Source organism: Somniosus microcephalus, chromosome 11 (genome assembly GCF_052327205.1).
Source record: "Somniosus microcephalus isolate GS21.2 chromosome 11, FLI_Smic_1.0, whole genome shotgun sequence".
NCBI classification, from domain to species: domain Eukaryota; kingdom Metazoa; phylum Chordata; class Chondrichthyes; order Squaliformes; family Somniosidae; genus Somniosus; species Somniosus microcephalus.
The window spans coordinates 47206764-47230540 of NC_140997.1; the positions used below are offsets into that span (position 1 = coordinate 47206764).

A 23777-nucleotide genomic window follows, 5' to 3' on the forward strand; every position below is an offset into this window, starting at 1 on the left:
GTTGGTACTAAGGGAAAACTAAGGAGCAGGGAGAAAACAAAAATAATGCACCAACTGTTTCATCACCACTTTATAACAGAGGATCATAAACAGTTACATCAAAAAATAACCTTTTGAAAATTGGAGACAATGGGATACATGTGCAATTTAGAAAATAAAAGCAATTGTAACAAAGGCAATTTACATCAATTACATCTGCGCTGACTCAAAACTCACTGCTGCTACATGTGCCTTTCACCATATACAACATCAGCAGAAGACAGCACACAGCTATAACAAAACACTTCAGTTGAATAGACAAGTCATTATCACTACTTTTAGTTTTGTTGCCATGAAGATGTATAGATGTCAATTAACAGTTAGGATGCATCATCAGATTTCAGGTTTGTGTTCTCTTTGGAACAAGAGGGGTTGTGATGTTTAATACACAAAACAATTACCTAGTACCAAGACAGTCAATATGGACAAAAATACAAGTCTGCTTACCTGTCATTTATCTTGATATTCTGATCAGTTTGTGGGTCATACATGAAGCGCATAAGCTGAAGATGCAACACTGGTGGAAAGGTAAGAAACTTCACGCCCTTTTCTGCATCCTGTACACAGAATATAGAAATATAAGCTTATACATGACTCAAAAATCATGAGCTCAACACCATCAGGCATTTGATGCAGAGGAGACTAAATTTTCCCTCGTATGAGAACTGAATGATGCATCAAGTTTGCGATATCTATGCAATATTTGGGGAGGCCTACATGCACTACCTAGATTGGAAGCAGACCAGCAAGTGATGAGTCTTGTATCAGACACCGTTGTGAATTTTTTCAAATGACTACAAACCAGGTGCTTGGTCAGTGCTATAACCCATTCAAATACAGCCTTGTACTGAGTTTTGGAATGATGGAAGTCAGCAAATACAGTTGTTATACGGGTTAACTACTGGATCAGATCCATAATATTGATTAGATTTCAAAGACAGGAGCTATTGGCAACTAGGACCAAACTGGTCCAGGTAGTCCTCAATGTGCCTAGAGTAAAACACCAAAATGGCAGATGATTTGGAACAGGTAAATTGGCTAACCCTCCTGGGTGGTCATGAGACTGATGTAGAATATAAATGGAATGGCAAGTTTTTAAGAAAAAGATTATAAAAATGTGGAAAACTATGTACCCAAAGTCAAAAGAAGGAAATGCAGCAAGTAAAAGCCACGGCGGCTGACTGGTTACGTAGAGGCAACTGAGATGTAAACATAAATGTTACTATAAATTAAAGACATTTAATACTCAACTAAACAGAGTTCAGTACAAGGAACAACTAAAGAAAATGAAGGCTGCTATTAGATCAGCAAAAAGGCTAATGGAAAAAAGGATCTTAGACAACTGTGGAAAAGGCCAATGGAAAAAAGGATAATAGACAACTGTGGAAGTAATGGGAAAAGCTTTCAGTTATGTGAAGAGTCAGAACTAACAGATTATATTGGGCCATTGAAGGGTGTTCTAGGACAGGTTACAAAGGACTCATTGGGTATGGCGGAAATATTAAATGAGTACTTTGCATCGGTCCTCACCCTTGAAGACGATGCTCAACTATTAGAATTTAATTAATGTTACTAACAAAACTAGTATTTAGCATAAATGAACATATTGTTTTAGAAAAAATTAGAACTTAAAAGTAGACAGCGCAGGTAGGCCAGATGATATCCACCCGAGGGTCCACAGGGAGATAGCATGTGCTGTGCAAGCCCCTAGACTGTATTTTTAATTGCTCACTGCACTCTGGATTGGTTCCTATAGACTGGAAGGAGGCTAATGTCATCCCCTAGGCCCATTAGTTTAGTATCAGTAATAGGCAAGATGCTTGAAGGAATCATTAGGGATGCAATATATGTATACTTGGATGGATAGAGAAGGATATATTATTAAGGGCACCCAACATGGCTTCATATAAAAAAGGTCATGTCATACAGCACAGAAAGAGTCCCTTCGGCCCATCGTGTCCGCGCCGGCCATCAAGCCCTATCTATTCTAATCCCATTTTCCAGCACTTGGTCCGTAGCCTTGTATGCTATGGTGTTTCAAGTGCTCATCTAAATGCTTCTTGAATGTTGAGGGTTCCTGCCTCTACCACCCTTTCAGGCAGTGAGTTCCAGATTCCAACCACCCTCTGGGTGAAAAAGTTTTTCCTCAAATCCCCTCTAAACCTCCTGCCCCTTACCTTGAAACTATGCCCCCTGGTTATTGACCCCTCTACTAAGGGGAAAAGTTCCTATCTACCCTATCTATGCTGCTCATAATTTTGTACACCTCAATCAAGTCCCCCCTCAGCCTTCTTTGCTCGAAGGAAAACAACCCCAGCCTGTCCAGTCTCTCTTCATAGCTGAAGCACTCCAGCCCAGGTAACATCCTGGTGAATCTCCTCTGCACCCTCTCCAATGCAATCACATCCTTCCTATAGTGTGGCGACCAGAACTGCACACAGTATTCCAGCTGTGGCCTAACTAGCGTTTTGTACAGCTCCATCATAACCTCCCTGCTCATATTCTATGCCTCAACTAATGAAGGCAAGTATCCCATATGCCTTTTTAGCCACCTTATCTACCTGTCCTGCTGCCTTCAGGGATCTATGTACATGCACACCAAAGTCCCTCTGATCCTCTGTCCTTCCTAGGGTCCTACCATTCATTGTGTATTCCCTTGCCTTTTTAGTCCTCCCAAAATACATCAGCTCACACTTTTCAGGGTTAAATTCCATTTGCCACTGTTCTGCCCATCTAATCATCCCATCTATGTCGTCCTGTAGCCTGAGGCTTCCCTCCTCGCTATTTACCACTCCACCAATTTTTGTGTCATCTGCGAACTTACTGATCATACCTCCTACATTCATATCTAATAAATCATTAATGTACACTACAAACAGCAAAGGACCCAGCACCGATCCCTGCAGTACACCACTGGACACAGGCTTCCAGTCACAAAAACAACCTTCGACCATCACCCTCTGCCTCCTGCCACTAAACCAATTTTGGATCCAATGTGCCAAATTGCCCTGGATCCCATGGGCTCTTACCTTCTTGACCAGACTCCCATGTGGGACTTTGTCAAAAGCCTCACTGAAGTCCATGTAGACTACATCAACTGCACTACCCTCATCCACACACCTAATCACCCCATCGAAAAATTCAATCAAATTGGTCAGACATGATCTCCCCCTGACAAAGCCAGGTTGATTATCCCTGATTAATCCGTGCCTCTCCAAGTGTAGGCTAATTCAGTCCCTCAGAATTTTTTCCAATAATTTCCCTACCACTGATGTTAGGCTCACTGGCCTATAATTCCCTGGTTTATCCCTACTACCCTTCTTGAACAATGATACGTTAGCTGTTCTCCAGTTCTCTGGCACCTCCCCTGTGGCCAGGGAGGTTCCAAAAATTTGTGTCAGAGCCCCTGCAATCCCCTCCCTTGCCTCACACAGCAGCCTGGGATACATCCAGTCAGGGCCTGGGGGGTTTAAATCCACTTTTAAGCCCGCTAAAACCACTAGTACCTCCTCCTTCTCAATACTAATTTGTTCAAGTATATCACAATCCCCCTGCTTTCTATGCCTACATCGTCCTTCTCCATAGTGAACAGATGCAAAATATTCATTTAAAACCTCACCTACATCTTCTGGCTCTACACACAGATTGCCACTTTGGTCCCTAATGGGCCCTACTCTTTCCCTGGTTATCCTCTTGCCCTTAATATACTTATAAAACACCATGGGATTTTCCTTTATTTTGCCCGCCAGTGTTTTTTCATGCCCCTTCTTCGCTCTCCTAATTTATTTTTTAAGTACCCCCTGCACTTTCTAAACTCCGAGGGCTTCCACGGTTTAGTCCTTTGTATCTGCCAAAAGCCTCCCTTTTTTTCCCTAATCCATTCTTGTATATCCCTTGACATCCAGGGTTCCCTGGGCTTGTTGGTTCCACCCTTGACCTTTACGGGAACATGTTGGTGCTGTACTCTCTATTTCCTTTCTGAATGACTCCCACTGCTCTGATGTGGATTTTCCTACAAGTAGCTGATCCCAGTCCACTTTGGCCAGATCCTTCCTTATATTAAAATCAGCCTTCCCCCAATTTCGAACCTTTACTTCCAGTCCATCTTTGTCCTTTTCCATGACTACCTTAAATCTCACCGAATTATGGTCACTGTCACCAAAATGTTCTCCTACTGACACTTCTACCAATTGCCCGGCTACATTCCCTAGAATTAGGTCCAGTACCGCCCCCTCTCTTGTAGGACTTTCTACATGCTGGCTCAAAAAACTCTCCTGGATGCACTTTAAGAATTCTGCACCCTCTAAGTCTTTCACACTCTGACTATCACAGTTAATATCGGGGAAGGTGAAATCCCCTATTATTACCCTATTATTTCTACACTTCTCCGAGATTTGCCGACATATCTGTTCCTCTATCTCCCCCTGACTGTTTGGGGGCCTGTAGTACACTTCCAGCAAAGTGCTTGCCCCCTTTTTGTTTTTAAGTTCTACCCATATGGCCTCATTAGAGAAACTTGCTAAGATATCATCCCTCCTTACAGCAGTGATTGACTCCTTGATTAATATTGCGATACCCCCTTCTCTTTTACACCCCCCTCTGTCTCGCCTGAAGATTCTATACCCCGGAATATTGAGCTGCCAGTCCTGCCCCTCCCTCAACCATGTCTCTGTGATAGCAACAATATCATACTCCCATGTGTTCATCAACACCTTCAATTCATCTGCCTTACTCAAGACTCCTTGCATTAAAATAAATGCCATCCAGCCTTGCCATACTCCCTTGTGCCATTACATATTTGCTCTGCCTTCCAGGCTGACTTGTTTTTTCCTCTATATTTGGCTGTGCATCACCCCCTACTACAGCTCCACTCCGTATCCCATCCCCTTGCCAAATTACTTTAAACCCCCACCCCCCCACAGTACTAGCAAACCTCCCCGCGAGGATGTTGGTCCCGTTCCGGTTCAGGTGCAACCCGTCCGACTTGTACAGGTCCCACCTTCCCCAGAAGCAGACCCAGTGATCCAGGAAACTAAAGCCCTCCCTCCTGCACCAGCTCTTTAGCCAAGCATTCATCCGCTCTATCCTCCTATTCCTATACTCACTAGCACGTGGCACCAGGAGTAATCCAGAGATTACAACCTTTGAGGTCCTGCTTTTTAATCTGCTACCTAGCTCCCTAAATTCTTGTTGCAGGACCTCATCCCTCTTTCTACCTATGTCGTTGGTACCAATGTGAACCACGACCTCTGACTGTTCGCCCTCCCCCTTCCGAATGCCCTGCAGCCGTTCAGTGACATCCTTGACCCTGGCACCAGGGAGGCAACATACCATCCTGGAGTCAGGTCTGCGGCCACAGAAACGTCTAACTGTTCCCCGTACGATACAATCCCCTATCACTATTGCTCTCCCACTTTTTTTCCTCCCCTCCTGTGCAGCTGAGCCACTCGTAGTGCCACAGACTTGGCTCTTGCTGCATTCCCCTGAGAAACCATCTCCCCCCATCAGTCTTACAAATATAATTCTATTTTTTGAAGAAGTTACAAAGTTGGTGAATGAGGGAAGTCCAGGAGACATTGTAGACAGCCAAAAAGTGTTTGATAAGGTACCGCATAAGAGGCTTCTCCAAGATCAAAGCCTCTGGTATTGTGGGAATATATTGAGCTGGATTCAGAACTGGCTGGCAGGACGTAGGTAAAAAGTGGTTAAAGATGGATTTGGATCAGTTTGGAGACCATCACCAGTGGTGTCCCACAGGGATCAGTGTTGGTACCATTACTCTTCACTATTTTTATTAATGATCTGGATGTAGGTATTGGGGGTACAATCTGCAAATTTGCAGATGATACCAAGATCTGTGGAAGTGTTAGAACTGTAGATGATGCTCGTCTGTTTCAGGCAGATCTTAATGTGTTGGGAGATTAGGATCAAGACTGGGAAATGATGTATAACTTAGATACGTGTAGTGTTATGCATGTGGGCAGGGCAAATGCTCAACATAGAAAAATAGGAGGAGTAGGCCACTTGAACCTTCGAGCCTGTATCATGGCTGATCCTCTATTTCAATACCATATTCCCGCACTCTCCCCATACCCCTTGATGCCTTTTATGTCTAGAAATCTATCTATCTCCTTCTTAAATATATTCAGTGACTTGACCTCCACAGCCTTCTGTGGTAGAGAATTCCACAGGTTCAACATTCATACACCTTCCAGGGAAGGGCATTAAAGATGTTGGGGATAGAAAGAGATTATTTGGGCATTCTAGTACATACATCCCTAAAGGTACATGAGCAATGTCATATAGTGATAGCTAGAGCAAATGGGGTGCTGGGGTGTACCCATAGGACAATGGCGTACAAGACGAGCCATACTGTTTTGTCCTTGTACGAGACCAGTCAGGCCACACTTGGAATACTGTGTCCAGTTTTGGACTCCTCACATGGCGGGTGAAAGGCGCTTTGGGAAGGGTGCAGAGGAGAGCCACTAGACTAATTCCCAGTCTAAAGCATCTTGGTTATCAAGATAGGCTAAAAGAGTTGAGACTCTATACCTTACGAGAAGCGTAGACTTTGGGGGGGGGGGGGGGGGGGGGGGAGATCTGTTTCAGCTTTAAGATAATGAAGGGAATTGATTGTGTTCCAGCTGACAGTTTATTTCAATTAAACAGGTTAGGCAGAACCAGGGGTCACAGATTTAAGTTGTATAAGGCTAGATCTAGGTTAGCTGTCAGGAGGCTTGGAAGCTAAGCAGAGCCAGGCCTGGTCAGTACCTGGAGGGGTGACCATCAGGGAAGACCAGGTGCAGAAGGTCACGGAAGGAGCCCCGAGGAGGGGCGGTTGGTGAGAAGGTCACGGAAGGAGCCCCGAGGAGGGGCGGTTGGTGAGAAGGTCACGGAAGGAGCCCCGGGAGGGGCAGCTGGCGAGCAGGCCCGGGCGTTGGGCTGAAGATTGTCGGACAGGAGGAATGGTGGAAATGGAATGGCGGCGCGCACAAACGCAGCGGCTTTGCTTCTCCCAGGACGGTGCTATTTACGTTTAATGTTAATGTTATTTGTACTGGACTCATGGGAGCTTGCAAGATCACATTTCGTTGTTCATGTACTTGTACAATGACAATAAAGTTGAATTATTAATTATTATTTTCCTAGAGAATAGTGGATCTCGAACAGGCTGCCATCTCGTGTGGTGGATGAGGACTCACCAAATTCCTTCAAGCGAGAGTTGGATTTGTTTCTGGCTGAGGCAGAGATCACCTCTTACAGAAGGTAGGTACTACAGGGAATTCAGGGCTAGAGTGATGATCTGGACTAGTTTTGATCGCTAGATGGGTTGGAGAGGAATTTCCCAGTTTTTTCCCCCTCAAATTGGCCTTTTTTTAAAAATCTGGTTTTGCTTCTCCCAGGAGATCATATAGTTTCGGGTGGGGTAGAGTGTATATGTTGTGATACACAAGGTATTGCAATTGTGTGGGACAGGCTCGATGGACCAGATGGTCTTTACCTGTCAGTCATTGTTCGTATGATCAAAATCACAAAAAGGGCAGCAGATAACAAGACTGTTGTAATAAAACTACAACTTTCCTATGAATTTATTTACAATGAAATGCCAATTGACCCACACAATATAAAGCTCACTCATCAAAATTATTGAAATGAACACCTCCATTTGGAAGTTCAGATTGAAACTTGAAATATTTCTGAAATCTTAAGCCCTGAATGTGGCTTTTTTTTTTTAAATAGCAGAGAGTAAATCAGTGTTTAATAAAATAATTTCCGAACTATTTATGAAGTGAAACTTATCTACATTAATTAATTTGAATCTACTTTTCATATTTTGACTGGTTTCTCTCTACACTTTAATAATTTAACTGGCAAGTAGAATACAATATAACTAAATCAATAACTAAGTACAGGGCCTTGGTGAGACCACATCTTGAATATTGTGTGCAGTTTTGGTTGCCTTATCTGAGGAAGGATGTTCTTGCCATGGAGGGAGTGCAGCGAAGATTCACCAGGCTGATACCTGGGATGGCAGGAATGACGTATGAGGAGAGATCGGGTCGATTGGGCTTGTACTCGCTGGAGTTTAGAAGAATGAGAGGGGATCTCATTGAAACTTATAAAATTCTAACAGGACTAGACAGACTAGATGCTGGAAGGATGTTCCCGATGGTCGGGGAGTCCAGAACCAGGGGTCACAGTCTAAGGATAAGGGGATTTTGCCATTTAGGACAGAGATGAGGAGGAATTTCTTCACCCAGAGAGTGGTGAACCTGTGGAATTCTCTACCACAGAAAGCAGTAGAGGCCAGTTTATTAAATATATTCAAGGAGTTGGATATATTTCTCAAGGCTAAAAGGTATCAAGGGGTATGGGGAGAAAGCAGGGACCGGGTACTGAATTTGGATGATCAGCCATGATCTCATTGAATGGTGGAGCAGGCTCGAGGGGCCGAATGGCCTACTCCTGCTCCTATCTTCAATGTTTCTATGAGCAAATCTATTAGTTATTTGTGAATCTTACCAACATTTCCGGATATATTTCTGACATTGATGTACAATGTACCTGTAAACCGTGCTCGCCAGCATCATATTTGTTGTCACCATCCAGCTGTTCCACTGCTACATAATCTTTGAAAGACTCAAATACTGCAGAACAAAAAAGTCAGCTGTTAATTTGCTGCAATTCTAAATTTATGAATGAAATGTAGATATAGTTATACTCACTGGTTTTCTTTCCCTTTATACCGAGTTGAATGTCATAATAATCTTCTATTCTCTCAGATCGATACTCCACAAGTTTGCATTGAATATATGACTAAAAACAAAAGGAAAATGTTAACTCATGTTAAAAGCAACAAAATTCATCCAAATTCCATGACTGAGTACTTAATCATTACTTACCACCATCTTTCCTCTGAACAATTTTGGAATTGTGCCCTCTACACAGGTCCCTTTCATTTTATTCTCAACATTATCAAGTAGCTAGAAAAAAAAGTTAAGAGTTGAAGAACTCTATTGTCAGATCAATTAACATTTACTGCAAAACTTTCTAGATTAAAGCTCCTTAACAATGCAAATGAAAGAAAAATCTAAAATGCTTTCACCGGAACTTGGGCCAGTTTTACAATCTTATGCTGCCAGTGAGTCCTGCCACAAGCAGTGCATATCAAATTTGGCCACATGCTCATGATTTTCTAACCATAACGGTTAGGAATTCATGGATACGGTGGGCTCAAATATTTACTATGTGCTACTGGCAGGTGACGCGTTCCACAAGCAGTGCTGACTCGTAAAATTACCTTTTACACAAGTGATTATTTGCATTGACAATGGAATAGTTCAGTTCGGAAAATAATTAAAAACACTGTTCGCATTAGCAGCCATAAGAACCTCGTTGCCAACTTAGTGTCAAAATCGTCACGGAAACATACAATTCCCCAACTAGTACGGTAATGTTGCTGTACCTAGCTTTTGCCACTAGCAGTCCTCAGTAAGCAATAAATAGACCTGTAGCTACTAACAGAAAACAGGCATACACAATTTCAATTTACTTCATGGTTCAAACGTTTCCACTATTTGCTGAGCCCAGCTGTCGCCAAGTGGAATACTCCAAACCCATTTCTACCCATCAGCTTCAATACCTTCATACCCAGTTTTGATATTTCCAAAATATCAACACTAAATCAACCTTGTGGCTGTTACGGTTCCTTCTCAAGAGCTCTGAAGTTTAAAATACATACTGTAATTTGACCAAAATTCCACAATGTCCAACAGACTGATTACTACACTGGAAATCTAGCAGTCCAGCCCTACAGACCTACACCTCCTGTTGGCAGAGGACAAAATAGCAACAATGGAAAATTTTATACCTTGCACAACCTTACATTCCAAGGTGAAGAGCGTGGCAAAAAGTAGGGCAGCGACTGAGACGAGATGGCAGATATTTTAACAAGACAGCTAGCAGAGGACTCCCAGTCATTCACAATAATGTAAGTTTGTTCAACTCAAACTATAAATGAAGCACCTCAGGTACTCTTAAGAACTGGCTCTGCACAAATACTTGATAAAAGTCACTAAGGATACGATAGCAATTACCACATATTTCAAAAATTTAGCTTGGACATCCCAATTGTTAAGCTTGGTTGAATTTTAAACAATAGGGCCTAGAAATTGGGTTGGGGCGCCAATGTGGCGCAAAAGTCGCCTGAGCGCAGGATTTAGCGCAGCGATCAGTGTGATACCGATTGCCAGAAATTCAGTTTCAGTGCCGCTCGAGGGACACGGGGCGAGGCGCTCCGCGTCCCTCTTAGGGCGCTGAAACTGATTATCGCAGCGCAACGTGCCGCAGCGCCACACGCTGCGGCACGGCACGCCTTCCTCCCACTGTTAAGGGGGAGGTGCCTGCAACAGCGCGAGCCCCGATCGCGAGTGCTGGCAAATGAGCCCGGCACCAAGGAGAAGTGCCGGGCTCTCGGGAAACAGCCGGCAATGCTGCGCGGGGGGGGGGGGGGGGGGGGAAGAGGGGGGGAGGTTAGGAGGCCGGGGACGGAGGTGCTGCCAGGCGGCCGCCGCCCCACACCTCCACTTGCGCCGCTGCCGGCGCAGTAAGGCCCCGTGAACCGGGCGCGGGTAGCGAGCGGCGCAACTGCTGCGTCCGCTACCAAATATCGCGAACGGGGCACGAATGGGGCGCTGCGCACACCGATGACTTCATCGGTGGCGGCGCAGCGCAAATGCCTAACGCCACCATTAGCGCCCTACTGAATATCGCGGGAGACGCAGCCAGTGGTGCTACAGCCACTGACTGCCTCTAGGCGCTAACAGGTGGCGCTACTCACCCAATTTCTCCCCCTATATATTTTCTATAGTTTCCAAATGTGCCAAATAAATTAATCTACTTACCACCCTGCACAGCTCCTGGACATCATGTTGCATAAAACTGTCTAGTGTTTCCCAGCTACAAGAGAAAATATTAACAGTTTTTATTTTTAGGCTAACCCTGACAAACACTAATGAATTGTAATAGTCTAATGTGTTGCACGTTAAACTGTAACTTTAACCAGATACGCACATGGTACAAATTCTGCATACATTTATGTTAATTGTCAACAGTCAGTAAGCACAAAACATTTAGGTAATGTTATAGAACACGGCATCCCCGCCTCACTTGGAAATAGTCGCATCCTCCTCACCTCATTGAATGAAGTACAATCTACAGATAGGGAACAGATCATTCACTCACTCAAGTCTGCACCATGTTTTTCTGCACCATGTTTTTCACCATGAGCCAATTGGGGCACATAAATGGGCGGCAATAAAGGCCACATTTTTAAGGTGCGTGTTAATTAAAGTAACTCAATCAATTAGATAAGATTGCCATGGGGCTAAAATGACATCCCACTTTAATCACTGCACTATTCATCACACACCATACAAATGCTTATATCCTATTTGCATGTGTAGACTGGTGAGTGACCCAGAGTATTAAAACTTGGTTGAAATGCAAAATGACATACAATGCTGAGTAAATAGCCCAAAAATGTCATCTTAATTCTTTAAAAGGGGAAACAAACACAAAGGCAGACTTTTCCCCATACAGAAGTATCTATTCCTACTTCTTACCCAAAAGACTTTGTCAGTTTCTTAGTTCCAACTGGTTTGTCACTGTGCTGCAATTCATAGGACACCCTTTGCAATGCTAAAGGGACACTTTTAGACGAATCATCCCCGTCTGTTGGCATCATATAGACAGCCTATGCATAACAAAAAAAAATCAATCAGCATAATTGGAATTATGAAAAGTAGGAAGACAAGACAAAACAAAACAAGTGAACAAAAATTCAGTCCTGGCAAATCCAGTACCAGTTTTGTTGGAGGAAGCATTTCCAAGTTTAGTACATTTTAATTAATAAAGGCATCTCCTATATTTGCACAGACATCAGCCACAGGTTCCTTTGGATGTATTCAGTCTGTTTTTCAGGCCAGTGGCAAGCCTTTCCCCACCCCAACCCATCCTTACTTTGTTCCTGTTCTGAATGTGACTGATGTCTTATGCTGGGTATAATTCCAGAGGCCCCACCAACAGCCCTTCACATAGGTAGCTATTCATCCACAAATCTGACAAGCTACCCAACCTGTACATCACAAAAGCAAAATACTGCAGATGCTGGCAATCTGAAATAGAAACAGAAAATGCTGGGAACTCAGCAGGTCAGGCAACATCTGTGGAGAGAAACAGAGTTAACATTTCTGAAAGCATGTAATAACAGGACACTTAGAAAATATCTATGGGATTAAAGACAACATGGATTTATGAAAGGGAAATAGTGTTCGACAAACGTACTGGAGTTTTTTGAGGATGTAACTGGTAGAATAGATAAGGGAGAACCAGTGGATGTGGTGTACTTGGATTTTCAGAAGGCCTTTGATAAAGTCCCACATAAGAGGTTAGTGTGCAAAAGTAAAGCACATGGGATTGGGGGTAATATACTGGCATGGATTGAAAATTGGTTAACAGGCAGGAAACCGAGTAGGAATAAATGGGTCTTTTTCGGGGTGGCAGGCGGTGACTAGTGGGGTACTGCAGGGATCAGTGCTTGGGCCCCAGCTGTTCACAATATATATCAATGATTTGGATGAGGGAACCAAATGCAATATTTCCAAGTTTGCTGACGACATGAAACTAGGTGGGATTGCGAGTTGTGAGGAGGATGCAAAGAGGCTTCAAGGCGATTTAGACAAGTTGAGTGAGTGGGCAAATACATGGCAGATGCAGTATAACGTGGATAAATGTGAAGTTATCCACTTCGGTAGGAAAAACAGAAAGGTAGAGTATTATTTAAATGGTGATAGATTGGGAAATGCTGATGTACAAAGGGACCCGAGTGTCCCTGTACACCAGTCACTGAAAGCAAACATGCAGGTGCAGCAAGCAGTTAGGAAGGCAAATGGTATGTTGGCCTTCATTGCAAGAGGATTGCGTACAGGAGCAAGGAGGTCTTTACTACAGTTGTACAGGGCCTTGGTGAGACCACACCTGGAGTAGTGTGTGCAGTTTTGGTCTCCTTACCTAAGAAAGGATATACTTACCATAGAGGGAGTGCAGAGAAGGTTCACCAGACTGATTCCTGGGATGGCAGGATTGTCGTATGAGGAGAGATTGGGTCGACTAGGCCTGTATTCCCTAGAGTTTAGAAGAATGAGAGGGGATCTCATTGAAACTATAAAATTCTGACAAGACTGGATGCAGGGAGGATGTTCACCCTGGCTGGGGGTTCTAGAACAAGGGGTCACAGTCTCAGGATACGGGGTAGGACATTTAGGACTGAGATGAGGAGAAATTTCTTCACTGAGGGTGGTGAACCTGTGGAATTCTCTACCACAGAAGGCTGTGGAGGCCAAGTCACTAAATATATTTAAGGAGATACAGGAAACTTTGGTTTATCCGGGAGGTTAACTGTCCGGAATGCTCGAGCCACCGGCAAAAATCAGGAGCCGTTTCGTTAAGGGTTTTTTTTTTTCTTTTCGTTGCTTTTTTTTCACGTCAGGTTCTGCAAGGTCTCGCTGAAGCTGTTGCTAAGCTACAGAGACGCTTGCAAGGTACGGCCGACTGTTTAGAAGCTGTTGAAGCAACAGGGTTTGTTGCCAGATACGGAGCTCAAAATCTCCGTATGTTTCAACATTAGCGCTGGTTTGTCCGGCAGTTTTGATGGGACGGCAACAGCTTGGTCCCGTCGGTGCCGGATAGCACAAAGTTTCCTGCAGATAGATTTCTAGACACAAAAGGCATCAAGGGGTATGGGGAGAGTGGGAATATGGTATTGAGATAGAGGATCAGCCATGATCATATTGAATGGTGGAACAGGCTCGAAGGGCCTACTGCTGCTCCTATTTTTCTGACCTGAAACGTTAACTGTATCCCGCTCCACAGATGCTACTTGACCTGTTGAGTATTTCCAGCATTCTATTTTATTCCAGATTCCCAGCATCTGCAGTGGTTTGCTTTTGTATTAAGTGTTTAATTCACTGCCACTTCTCTTCCAGGAATGCCCACCTTGAAGTTCTGCTCTTTTCTGACAGGATTTCCGTTTGTCTCTACCTTGTTCATCTTCATTGCTTTCGGTTTCCCTTCTCGTGCTTGATCAGGTATCGACCAAAACACACTTTCGCGGCCACATCTCTTCCCTCAGCAACTGTCTCCAGAGCAGACTTATTCCACGTGGATTCCAACTGAAATTCCACCCATGTTCTGGATCCACCCATGATTACCGATATCTCCAAGATATTTAGTGTCCCTTGAACCATGCTCTCACCGCATCCAGAGATCCACACACATCACGCGCCGCCGTATGCACGCTCTCAACCTCTCTTCAGCAGCACCGACTCAGTATCTCAAAGCTGTCCTGGTCCACAGTTCCATTGCATCCTTTGCCTCATCCGGCACTTTAACAGAAAACTTTTTTCATTCTCAGGTGTCAAGGGTCGCAAGCTTCAACAACTCTTGGATACCGATGCCCCTCTGGAACCTTTTACCTTTCACTTTCCTCTGACCCCATCCCATCTTCCAATCGCACCCTTTGCCATGTTTTCACTATCCCCGCTGACCCCGAACGATCAGTCGTCAGCAAAGGCCTCAACTTCACCCCCTTATGCTCCCACCTCAATGAATTTCACGCTGGGCACCACACTGAGCTGCTCTTCCATTATCTTCACACCCACTTCTTTTGCCAAGAGTCTTTCCTCGCCTACCCCGCACCCCCAAGCATATTCAGAATTCTCATTTCACATGGATCCTTCCCTCTGGCCTCCAACCCTCTCTAGATCAAAAAAAAAACAATTCTGACAAAAGGTCATCAACCTGAAACATTAAATCCATTTCTCTCTCCAGATGCTGCCTGACCTGCTGAGTATTTCCACAATTTTCTGTATAACATCACAGCCAAGATCAAGTGAACTTGGAATCAAACCTGGGATATTCTGGGTATATACTGCTAAATACAGTGTCACTGTGCATTTAGCCATCAAGCCATACAGCCATTTATTTGTAAGCTTTACAGAAAAAAAATCTCCATGCTTAAACTTTTGGGCAGAGTAAAAAAAGCTCGTTACTCAAGTGATTTAAAACTTCCATCACTGCTGGGAAACAGATGTGCTCAATGTGTATGTTTTACCTGATGCTGTATCCCAACTCCTACACTGTTTTCCTTCAGCAACTTTAAAAAAAAATAAGTGCCAGCCAAAATCATATGTATGCCCACCTGATATGTTAAAGCATAAGCTAATTTTGTACTACCCCCGGGCCACAATTGCATATGGCTTCAACCCAGCTCAGTTCTAAATATTGAAATGGCGTTCCACCTTAAAGGAGCACTTTGAAAATCCTCGTCACACAAGAAAGCACTCAAGGTATCAGTGGCCATTATAGAATCATAGAATGGTTACAAGCACAAAAGGCGGCCATTCAGCCCGTCAAGGTTCTCTGCAAGAGCACTTCAGCTAGCCCCACTCTCTTGCCCTTTCCTCGTAGCCCTGCATTTTTTTTTTCCCTTCAGGTTACTTATCCAATTCCCTTTTAAAAGCCATGATCAAGACTGCCTCCATCACCCTTTCAGGCTTTGCATTCCAGATCCTAACCACTTGCCGAGTAAAAAAAAGTTTTTCCTCATGTCGCCTTCACAGTTCCCATAGAATGGAAGGTAGCAAATGTAACCCCACTATTTAAGAAAGGAGGGAGAGAGAAAACAGGGAACTACAAACCAGTTAGCCTGACATCAGTAGTAGTGAAAATGCTAGAATCTATTATTAAGTACATGGTAACAGGTCACTTAGAAAATAGTAACAGGATTGGGCAGAGTCAACATGGATTTATGAAAGGGAAATCAGGTTTGACGAATCTGTTGAGAGTTTTTTGAGGTTGTAACTAGAATAGATAAGGGGGAACCAGTGAATGTGGTGTATTTGGATTTTCAGAAGGCACTGGATAAGGTGCCACACAAGATGTTATTAAACAACATTAGGGCTCATAGGATTGGGGGTAATATAGTAGCGTGGATTGAGGACTGGTTAACGGACAGAAAACAGAGTAGGAATAAATGGGTCATTTTCGCGTTGGCAGGCTGTAACTAGTGGGGTACCACAGGGATCAGTGCTTGGGCCTCAGCTATTCACAATCTACATCAATGATTTGGATGAGGGGACCAAATGTAATATATCCAAGTTTGCTGATGATACAAAGCTGGGTGGAAATGTAAGTTGTGAGGAGGATGCAAGGAGGCTTCAAGGGGATTTTGACAAGCTAAATGAGTGGCCAAGAACATGGCAAATGGAATATAATGTGGAGAAATGTGAAGTTATCCACTTTGGTAGGAAAAAAAGAAAAGCAGAGTATTTTTTAAATGGTGAGAGATTAAGAAATGTTGGTATTCAGAGGGACCTGGGTGTCCTTGTACACAAATCACTGAAAGTTAACATGCAGGTACAGCAAGCAATTAGGAAAGCAAATGTTATGTTGGCCTTTATTACAAGAGGATTTGAGTACAAGAGTAAAGACATCTTACTGCAATTATATAGGGCCCTGGTGAGATCACATCTGGAGTATTGTGTACAATTTTAGTCTCCTTACCCAAGGAAGGATATATTTGCCAGAGGAAGTGCAACGAAGGTTTACCAGACTGGTTCCTGGGATGGGGGGATTGTCCTATGAGGAGAGATTGAGTAGACTAGGCCTATATTGTCTGGAGTTTAGAAGAATGAAGTGTGATCTCATTGAAACATAGAAAATTCTTACAGGGCTTGACAGGGGAGATGCAGGGAGGATGTTTCCCCTGGCTGGGGAGTCTAAAACCAGGGGTCACAGTCCTAAAGGGCCAACCCCTTATCCTGAGACAAAGAGGGTGGTGAATTCTCTACCCCAGGGGGCTGTGGAGGCTCAGTCGTTGAGTATATTCAAGACAGAGATCGATAGATTATTGATTATCAAGGGAAATGGGGTTAGTGCAGGAAAGTGGAGATGAGGTAGAATATCAGCCATGATCTTGTTGAATGGCAGAGCATGCTTGAAGGGCCAAATGGCCTACTCCTTATGTTCTTCTGCCAATCACCTTAAATGTGTCCTCTGGTTCTCAGCCCATCTGCCAATGGGGAACAGTTTCTCTCCATCTACTCTGTCAAGATCCCTCATGATTTTGAACACCACTTATCAAATCCCTGGAATCATTCTCGTAAATCTTTTCCGCACCCTCTCCAAGGCCTTCACATCCTTCCTAAAATGCGGTGCCAAGATTGGACACAATACTCCAATTGAAGACGAACCAGTGTTTTATACAGGTTCATCATAATTTCCACGCTTTTGTACTCTATACCTCTTCATGAAGCCCAGGATCCCGTAAGCTTTTTTAACTGCTTTCTCAACCTGCCCTGCCACCTTCAACAATTTATGCACATATACTCCCAGGTTTCTCTGTTCATGCACCACCTTTAGGATTGTACCCTTTAGTTTATATTTCCTCTCTTCATTCTTTCTACCAAAATGTATCACTTCGCACTTTTCTGCGATAAATTTCATCTGCCACGTGTCCACTCATTCCACCAGCCTGTCTATGTCCTCTTGACGTCTATCACTATCCTCCTCACTGTTCACTATACTTTTGTGTCATCTGCAAATTTTGAAATTGTGCCCTGTACACCCACATCCAAGTCATTAATATGCATCAAGAAAAGCAGTGGTCCTTGAACTGACCCCTGGGTAAAACCACTGTATAGCTTCCTCCAATCTGAAAAACCACCGTTCAGCACTACGATTTCCTGTCACTTAGCCAATTTCGTATCCATGCTGCCACTGTCCCTTTTATTCCATGGGCTTCAACTTTGCTGGCAAGCCTATTATGTGGCACTTTGTCGAACGCCTTTTGGAAATCCATGTACACATCAACCACATTGCCCTCATCAAAAGACTTGATCAAATTGGTTAAACACGATTTGCCTATCAGCCCATGACGCCATAGGAGGAGTGCCAAATAGAATTATTCCATAACATCTTGTGTACCACTTAGAATAAACCAAGGACAATTATAATAGTATACAGGAAACTTTGGTTTATCCGGAGGTTGTATGTTCGGAAACCTCGATCTAACGGCAGAAATCAGTAGCTGTTTTGGTTAGGTTTTTTTTCTTCTCCTAGCATTTAAAAAAGAGTCAGGCTCTGGAAAGTGTCTCTGTAGCTTAGCAACAGCTTCAGAGACGCTTCCAAGGTACGGGCCGAGTGTTTACAAGCTGTTGCTAAGCAACAGTGTTTGTTGTCAGATACGGAGATGAAAACCTCCGTCGTATCCTTCAACATTAGCGCTGGTCTATCCGGAAGTTTTGATAGATCGGCAGCAGCTCGGTCCCGTCGGTGCCGGATATCGCGAAGTTTCCTGTATATAGCTAAAGTGTTGTGTGGCACTACCGCTGTGCTAAATGGGATAGATTCAGAACCGATCTAGCAGCTCAAAACTGGGCATCCATGAGGCGTTGTGGGCCATCAGCAGCAACTGAATTGTATTCCGCCACAATCGTTAAAACTCATGGACTGGCATATCCCTCACACTACCATTAACATCCAGCCAGGCGATCAACCCTGGTTCAATGAGGAGTGCAGAAGAGCATGCCAGGAGCAGTACCAGGCGTACCTAAAAATGAGGTGCCAACTTGGGGAAGCTGCAACACAGGACTACATGCATGCTAAACAATGGAAGCAGCATGCTATATACAGAGCTAAGCGATCCCACAATCAACGGATCAGATCAACGCTCTGCAGTCCTGTCACAGCCTGAATGGTGAACAATTAAATAACTGACGGGAGGAGGCGGCTCCATGAATATTCCCATCCTCAATGATAGTGGAGCCCAGCATGCGAGTGCAAAAGACAAGGCGGAAGCGTTTGCAACCATCTTCAGCCAGAAGTGTCGAGTGGATGATCCATATCGGCCTCCTCCTGAGGTCCCCACCATCACAGAAGCCAGTCTTCAGCCAACTCTATACACTCCACGTGATATCAAGAAATGGGTGAGCACGCAGAATACAGCAAAGGCTATGGGCTCTGACAATATCCCAGCTGTCCTACTGAAGACATGTGCTCCAGAACTAGCAGCACCTCTAGCCAAGTTGTTCCAGTGCAGCTACAACATGGAGGAAAACTGCCCAGGTTATGTCCTGTCCACAAAAAGCAGGACAAATCCAATCCGGCCAATTACCACCCCATCAATCTACTCTCAATCGTCAGCAAAGCAGTGGCATTTGCTCACTGAAGCTCAGTTTGGGATCCGTCAGGACCACTCAGCTCCAGACCTCATTACAATCTTGGTCCAAACATGGACAAAAGAGCTGAATTCCAGGAGGGGCGGGGAGAGTGACTGTCCTTGACATCAAGGCAGCATTTGACGGAGTGTGGCGTCAAGGAATCAGGGGGAAAACTCTCCACTGGCTGGAATCATACCTAACACAAAGGAAGATAGTTGTGATTGTAGGAGGCCAATCAACTCAGCCCCAGGACATCACTGCAGGAGTTCCTCAGGGCAGTATCCTAGGATCAACCATCTTCAGCTGCTTCATCAATGATCTTCCCTCCATCATAAGGTCAGAAGTGGGTTCGCTGATGATTGCAATCTTCAGTTCCATTCGCAACTTCAGATAATGAAGCAGTCTATGCCCGCAAGCAACAAGACCTGGACAATACGCTGGCTTGGGCTGATAAGTGGCAAGTAATATTCGTGCCACACAAGTCCCAAGCAATGACCATCTCCAATAAGAGCATCTAACCACCGCCCCTTGACATTCAACGGTATTACCATCGCCAAATCCCTCAACATCAACACCCTGGGGGGGTCACCATTGACCAAAACCTTAACTGGACCAGCCACATAAACACTGTGGCTACAAGAGCAGGTCAGAGGCTGGGTATTCTGCGGCAAGTGTCTCGCTTCCTGACTCCCCAAAGTCTTTCCATCATCTACAAGGCACAAGTCAGGCGTGTGATGGAATACTCTCCACTAGCCTGGATGAGTGCAGCTCGACACCATCCAGGACAAAGCAGCCTGCTTGATTGGCACCCCATCCACCACCTGAAACATTCACTCCCTCCACCACCAGCTCACCGTGGCTGCAGTGTACACCAGCTACAAGATGCATAACAGCAACTCGCCAAGGCTTCAACAGCACCTCCCAAACCCACGACCTCTACCACCTTGAAGGACATGGGCAGCAAGCACATGGGAACACCATCACCTCCAAGCTCCCCTTCCACGTTACACACCATCCTGACTTGGAAATATATCACTACTCCTTAATCGTTGCTGGGTCAAAATCCTGGAACTCCCTCCTTAACAGCAAAATGGGAGTACCTTCACCACGCGGACTGCAGCGGTTCAAGAAGGTGGCTCATCACCTTCTCAAGAGCAATTAGGGATGGGCAATACATGCTGGCCTTGCCAGCGACGCCCACATCCCAGGAACGAATAAAAAGTCAAGTTTACTGTGTGCACAAAATAAAGATGCTCAAGAAACATGGGCTAAAGGACTGAAGAGAGATAGATGGAAAAGAAATACCAAGTCTTAGTTAGTCTCCTACTGTCTGAGGCATTGATTGATTTGTGGTGGGGCAGTTACAGCGCCAAAAGGTGCCCATAGAACCATTGGAATCCCATTGATGCCTGCTGTTTTCATGTGAGAATAGGCTATTCAACCATGGGGCATCATAGTCAAACCAGATCCGGTCATCAGCCAACATTCACATGCACACTTTCTAGCACAGATAGCATGATGATGATTTGGCTGATTTTATTCTCCCTGGCCCAGGAGCATCGAGGCCCATCATAGCACCCTTGCTGCCACCATATGAAATATAATTGACTGGAGCTCTAATACTTAATTGCAAGTTAAGTTTAATTTCAAGTTTAAAAAGAAACCGGTGCAAGAATAGTAAATATTTCAATTTCATAACTTATCAAAGAATGTGTTTACACTGCTAGCTCTCACTGAGGCATCTTCATAGCCACATTATGCCATGTATTTCTTGAGCATACAAGAACAAAATTAGAAGTGCAGCATGCACTTGTTTTGTTTCCTTGCATCCGTTTATCCTCAGGGTTGAGCAGTCAGGGGTGAGCATAGTGATAATATCCACACTACCTTTCGCAGCTGATTTGTGAAGAACAATGTCTGCAATAAGCTGTTCATGTAACAGGTTGCTCCCTGGTTCTTCAATCCTACATAGCCTGTGTGCTTTTTAGAATCCCACCTAGAATTAAATTTTCAAAAACAGTACATTTAACTCACAGCTTTCCAATATATATGGCTTCCCTTGAAATACTCACAAACAAAAACATAAAGTACAGAAATTCAGCACACTCCAATTTTCTCCCATACCATAATGGTCTACATTAATGACTTGGATATGAATGTAAAAGGTATGATCAGTAAGTTCGCGGATGATACAAAAATTGGTAGGGTGGTAAATAGCGAGGAGGGTAGCTTCAGTCTGCAGGACGATATAGATGGGTTGGTCAGATGGGCGGAACAGTAGCAAATGGAATTTAACCCGGAAAAGTGCGAGGTGATGCACTTTGGGGGGACTAACAAGGCAAGGGAATACACAATGAATGGAAAGACCCTAGGCAAGACGGAGGGTCAGAGGGATCTGGGTGTGCAAGTACACAGATCCCTGAAGGCAGCGGAACAGGTGAATAAGGTGGTAAAAAAGGCATATGGGATACTTGCCTTCATTAGCGGAGGCATTGAATATAAGAGCAAGGAGGTTATGATGGAGCTGTATAAAACACTGGTTAGGCCACAGCTGGAATACTGTGTGCAGTTCTGGTCGCCGCACTACAGGAAGGATGTGATCGCGTTAGAGAGGGTGCAGAGGAGGTTCACCAGGATGTTACCAGGGCTGGAGCGCTTCAGCTATGAAGAGAGACTGGGCAGATTGGGTTTGTTTTCCTTGGAGCAGAGGAGGCTGAGGGGGGACATGATTGAGGTGTACAAAATTATGAGGGGCATAGATAGGATGGATGCTGAGGAGCTTTTTCCCTTAGTAGAGGGGTCAATAACTAGGGGGGCATAGATTCAAGGTAAAGGGCGGGAGGTTTAGAGGGGATTTGAGAAAGAACTTTTTCACCCAGAGGGTGGTTGGAGTCTGGAACTCACTGCCTGAAAGGGTTGTGGAGGCAGAAACCCTCACAACATTTAAGAAGCATTTGGATGAGCACTTGAAATGCCATAGCATACAAGGCTACGGACCAAATGCTGGAATATGGGATTAGACAGGGCTTGGTGGCCGGCGCGGACACGATGGGCCGAAGGGCCTCTATCCGTGCTGTATTACTCTATGACTCTTGCAAAGCAGGTTTCCTACCCCCCCCCCCACCCCTGCCACCAAGTCCATTAGAGAAATTATAAAGTCATGGTATAATATTGTTTTCTGCACAATTCATTTAATCACCACAAATTATTCATGTAAAAGGCATCTCAACTTCCAAAATTCCCAAGATTGTATCGTTCTAAATACAATACTCACGCCACCCCATGTGGTGCATCAGCCTGAACAAAGACTTCAAATGTAACCTTGTCATCTTCTATGAATCCTTTTTCAGCATCAGTTGCTTCCTAAACAGATTTTAAACAAGTATTAAATAACTATTCAATTAACATAGTTTTACTCCATAGCTACCTCAAATTACTCAGTATAATTGTTATAACTCATCATTTGGCCTGACAATTTTAATGAGATCTGAAATCAAAAGCACAGATTTGGTAAATTCTATGCAATGTTGCAACGACTTAAAGGTTTCATACACACAGGACTGAACTTCCTGCTTTCTCTTTCCCATAAGACTTAATTTTCAAATCAGATGATACCTTTGGTAAAATTACATGGATATATTCTTTGAAATTAAATGATTCACAACCCACCTAAACTGGGCCTTATGGAGTGGTGTTGATTCCAGTAAAATTATCTAAAAACTCAACTAAGCAACACCACTCCCTGTGCAAGGATTGAAATAACCAGAGGAAAGTATGTCACAGGGATTGCTCCCTTTGCAAGAGAAGCAACTTTAATATGCACAGGTACATGTTTTTCCAGGGAAGATAGAAGCAACAGCAAGTTGTGTAGTCAAGATCACTTGTAATTTGTAAGTTACATTAGGTGAATTTATACTTCAGGAAAAAGCAAAAAAAAAAGGCTTGAACTAAAGAAAATGGCCAATGGAAAGAGTTAACAGCTTAACACAGGCAGGTAAAGGATGGCATTTTATACATGTGTTATGGGATTATGTACAGATTACAATGAATTAATAATGGATGACTAACCCCAACCTAATATAAACTGCGAATGAGCGTGACAGCAGAAACTTGGGTGATAAATTGGGTCCAGTGTTATGGTCTCCAGTAGGGGGAACTAGCATCTGGATCTGGTTCTTCCAAATAATAGGGATAGAAGTAGTAGAACGTCTCAAGGAGTTAGCACGCATGATAAAATAATCTGACATCAGCACCAGCGATCCCAGGGCAGAAATATGACATTTGGAGAAACAAACTCAAAATAAATTAATGGGGATATATGGCTGAGAATAAGCTCAATTTGGAAAGTGCAAAACTTTAAGGGGGGGGGGGGGGGGGGGGGAAAAAGAGATAGGCGTCAAGTATATACTTAAGAAAAATAATCTAAGCAATCAATCCCTAAAATAGAATAGGGCAATT

The 23777-nt window shown here is 44.0% G+C and overlaps 1 protein-coding gene across 4 annotated transcripts in view; it reads right to left on the minus strand.

Moving 5' to 3' along the window:
• The window catches only part of usp7 (ubiquitin specific peptidase 7 (herpes virus-associated)), a 120678-nt gene that overhangs the window by 39991 nt on the left and 56910 nt on the right, over positions 1-23777 (minus strand). For all 4 annotated transcript variants that reach the window (XM_086000616.1, XM_086000617.1, XM_086000615.1 and 1 more), the window contains 8 exons: positions 22594-22682; positions 21207-21315; positions 11664-11794; positions 10944-10998; positions 8943-9023; positions 8766-8856; positions 8605-8687; positions 487-596 (listed from right to left, as the gene is read on the minus strand). In XM_086000616.1, the coding sequence (XP_085856742.1) occupies positions 487-596; positions 8605-8687; positions 8766-8856; positions 8943-9023; positions 10944-10998; positions 11664-11794; positions 21207-21315; positions 22594-22682 (749 nt within the window). The remainder of the gene's footprint in view (positions 1-486; positions 597-8604; positions 8688-8765; positions 8857-8942; positions 9024-10943; positions 10999-11663; positions 11795-21206; positions 21316-22593; positions 22683-23777) is intronic.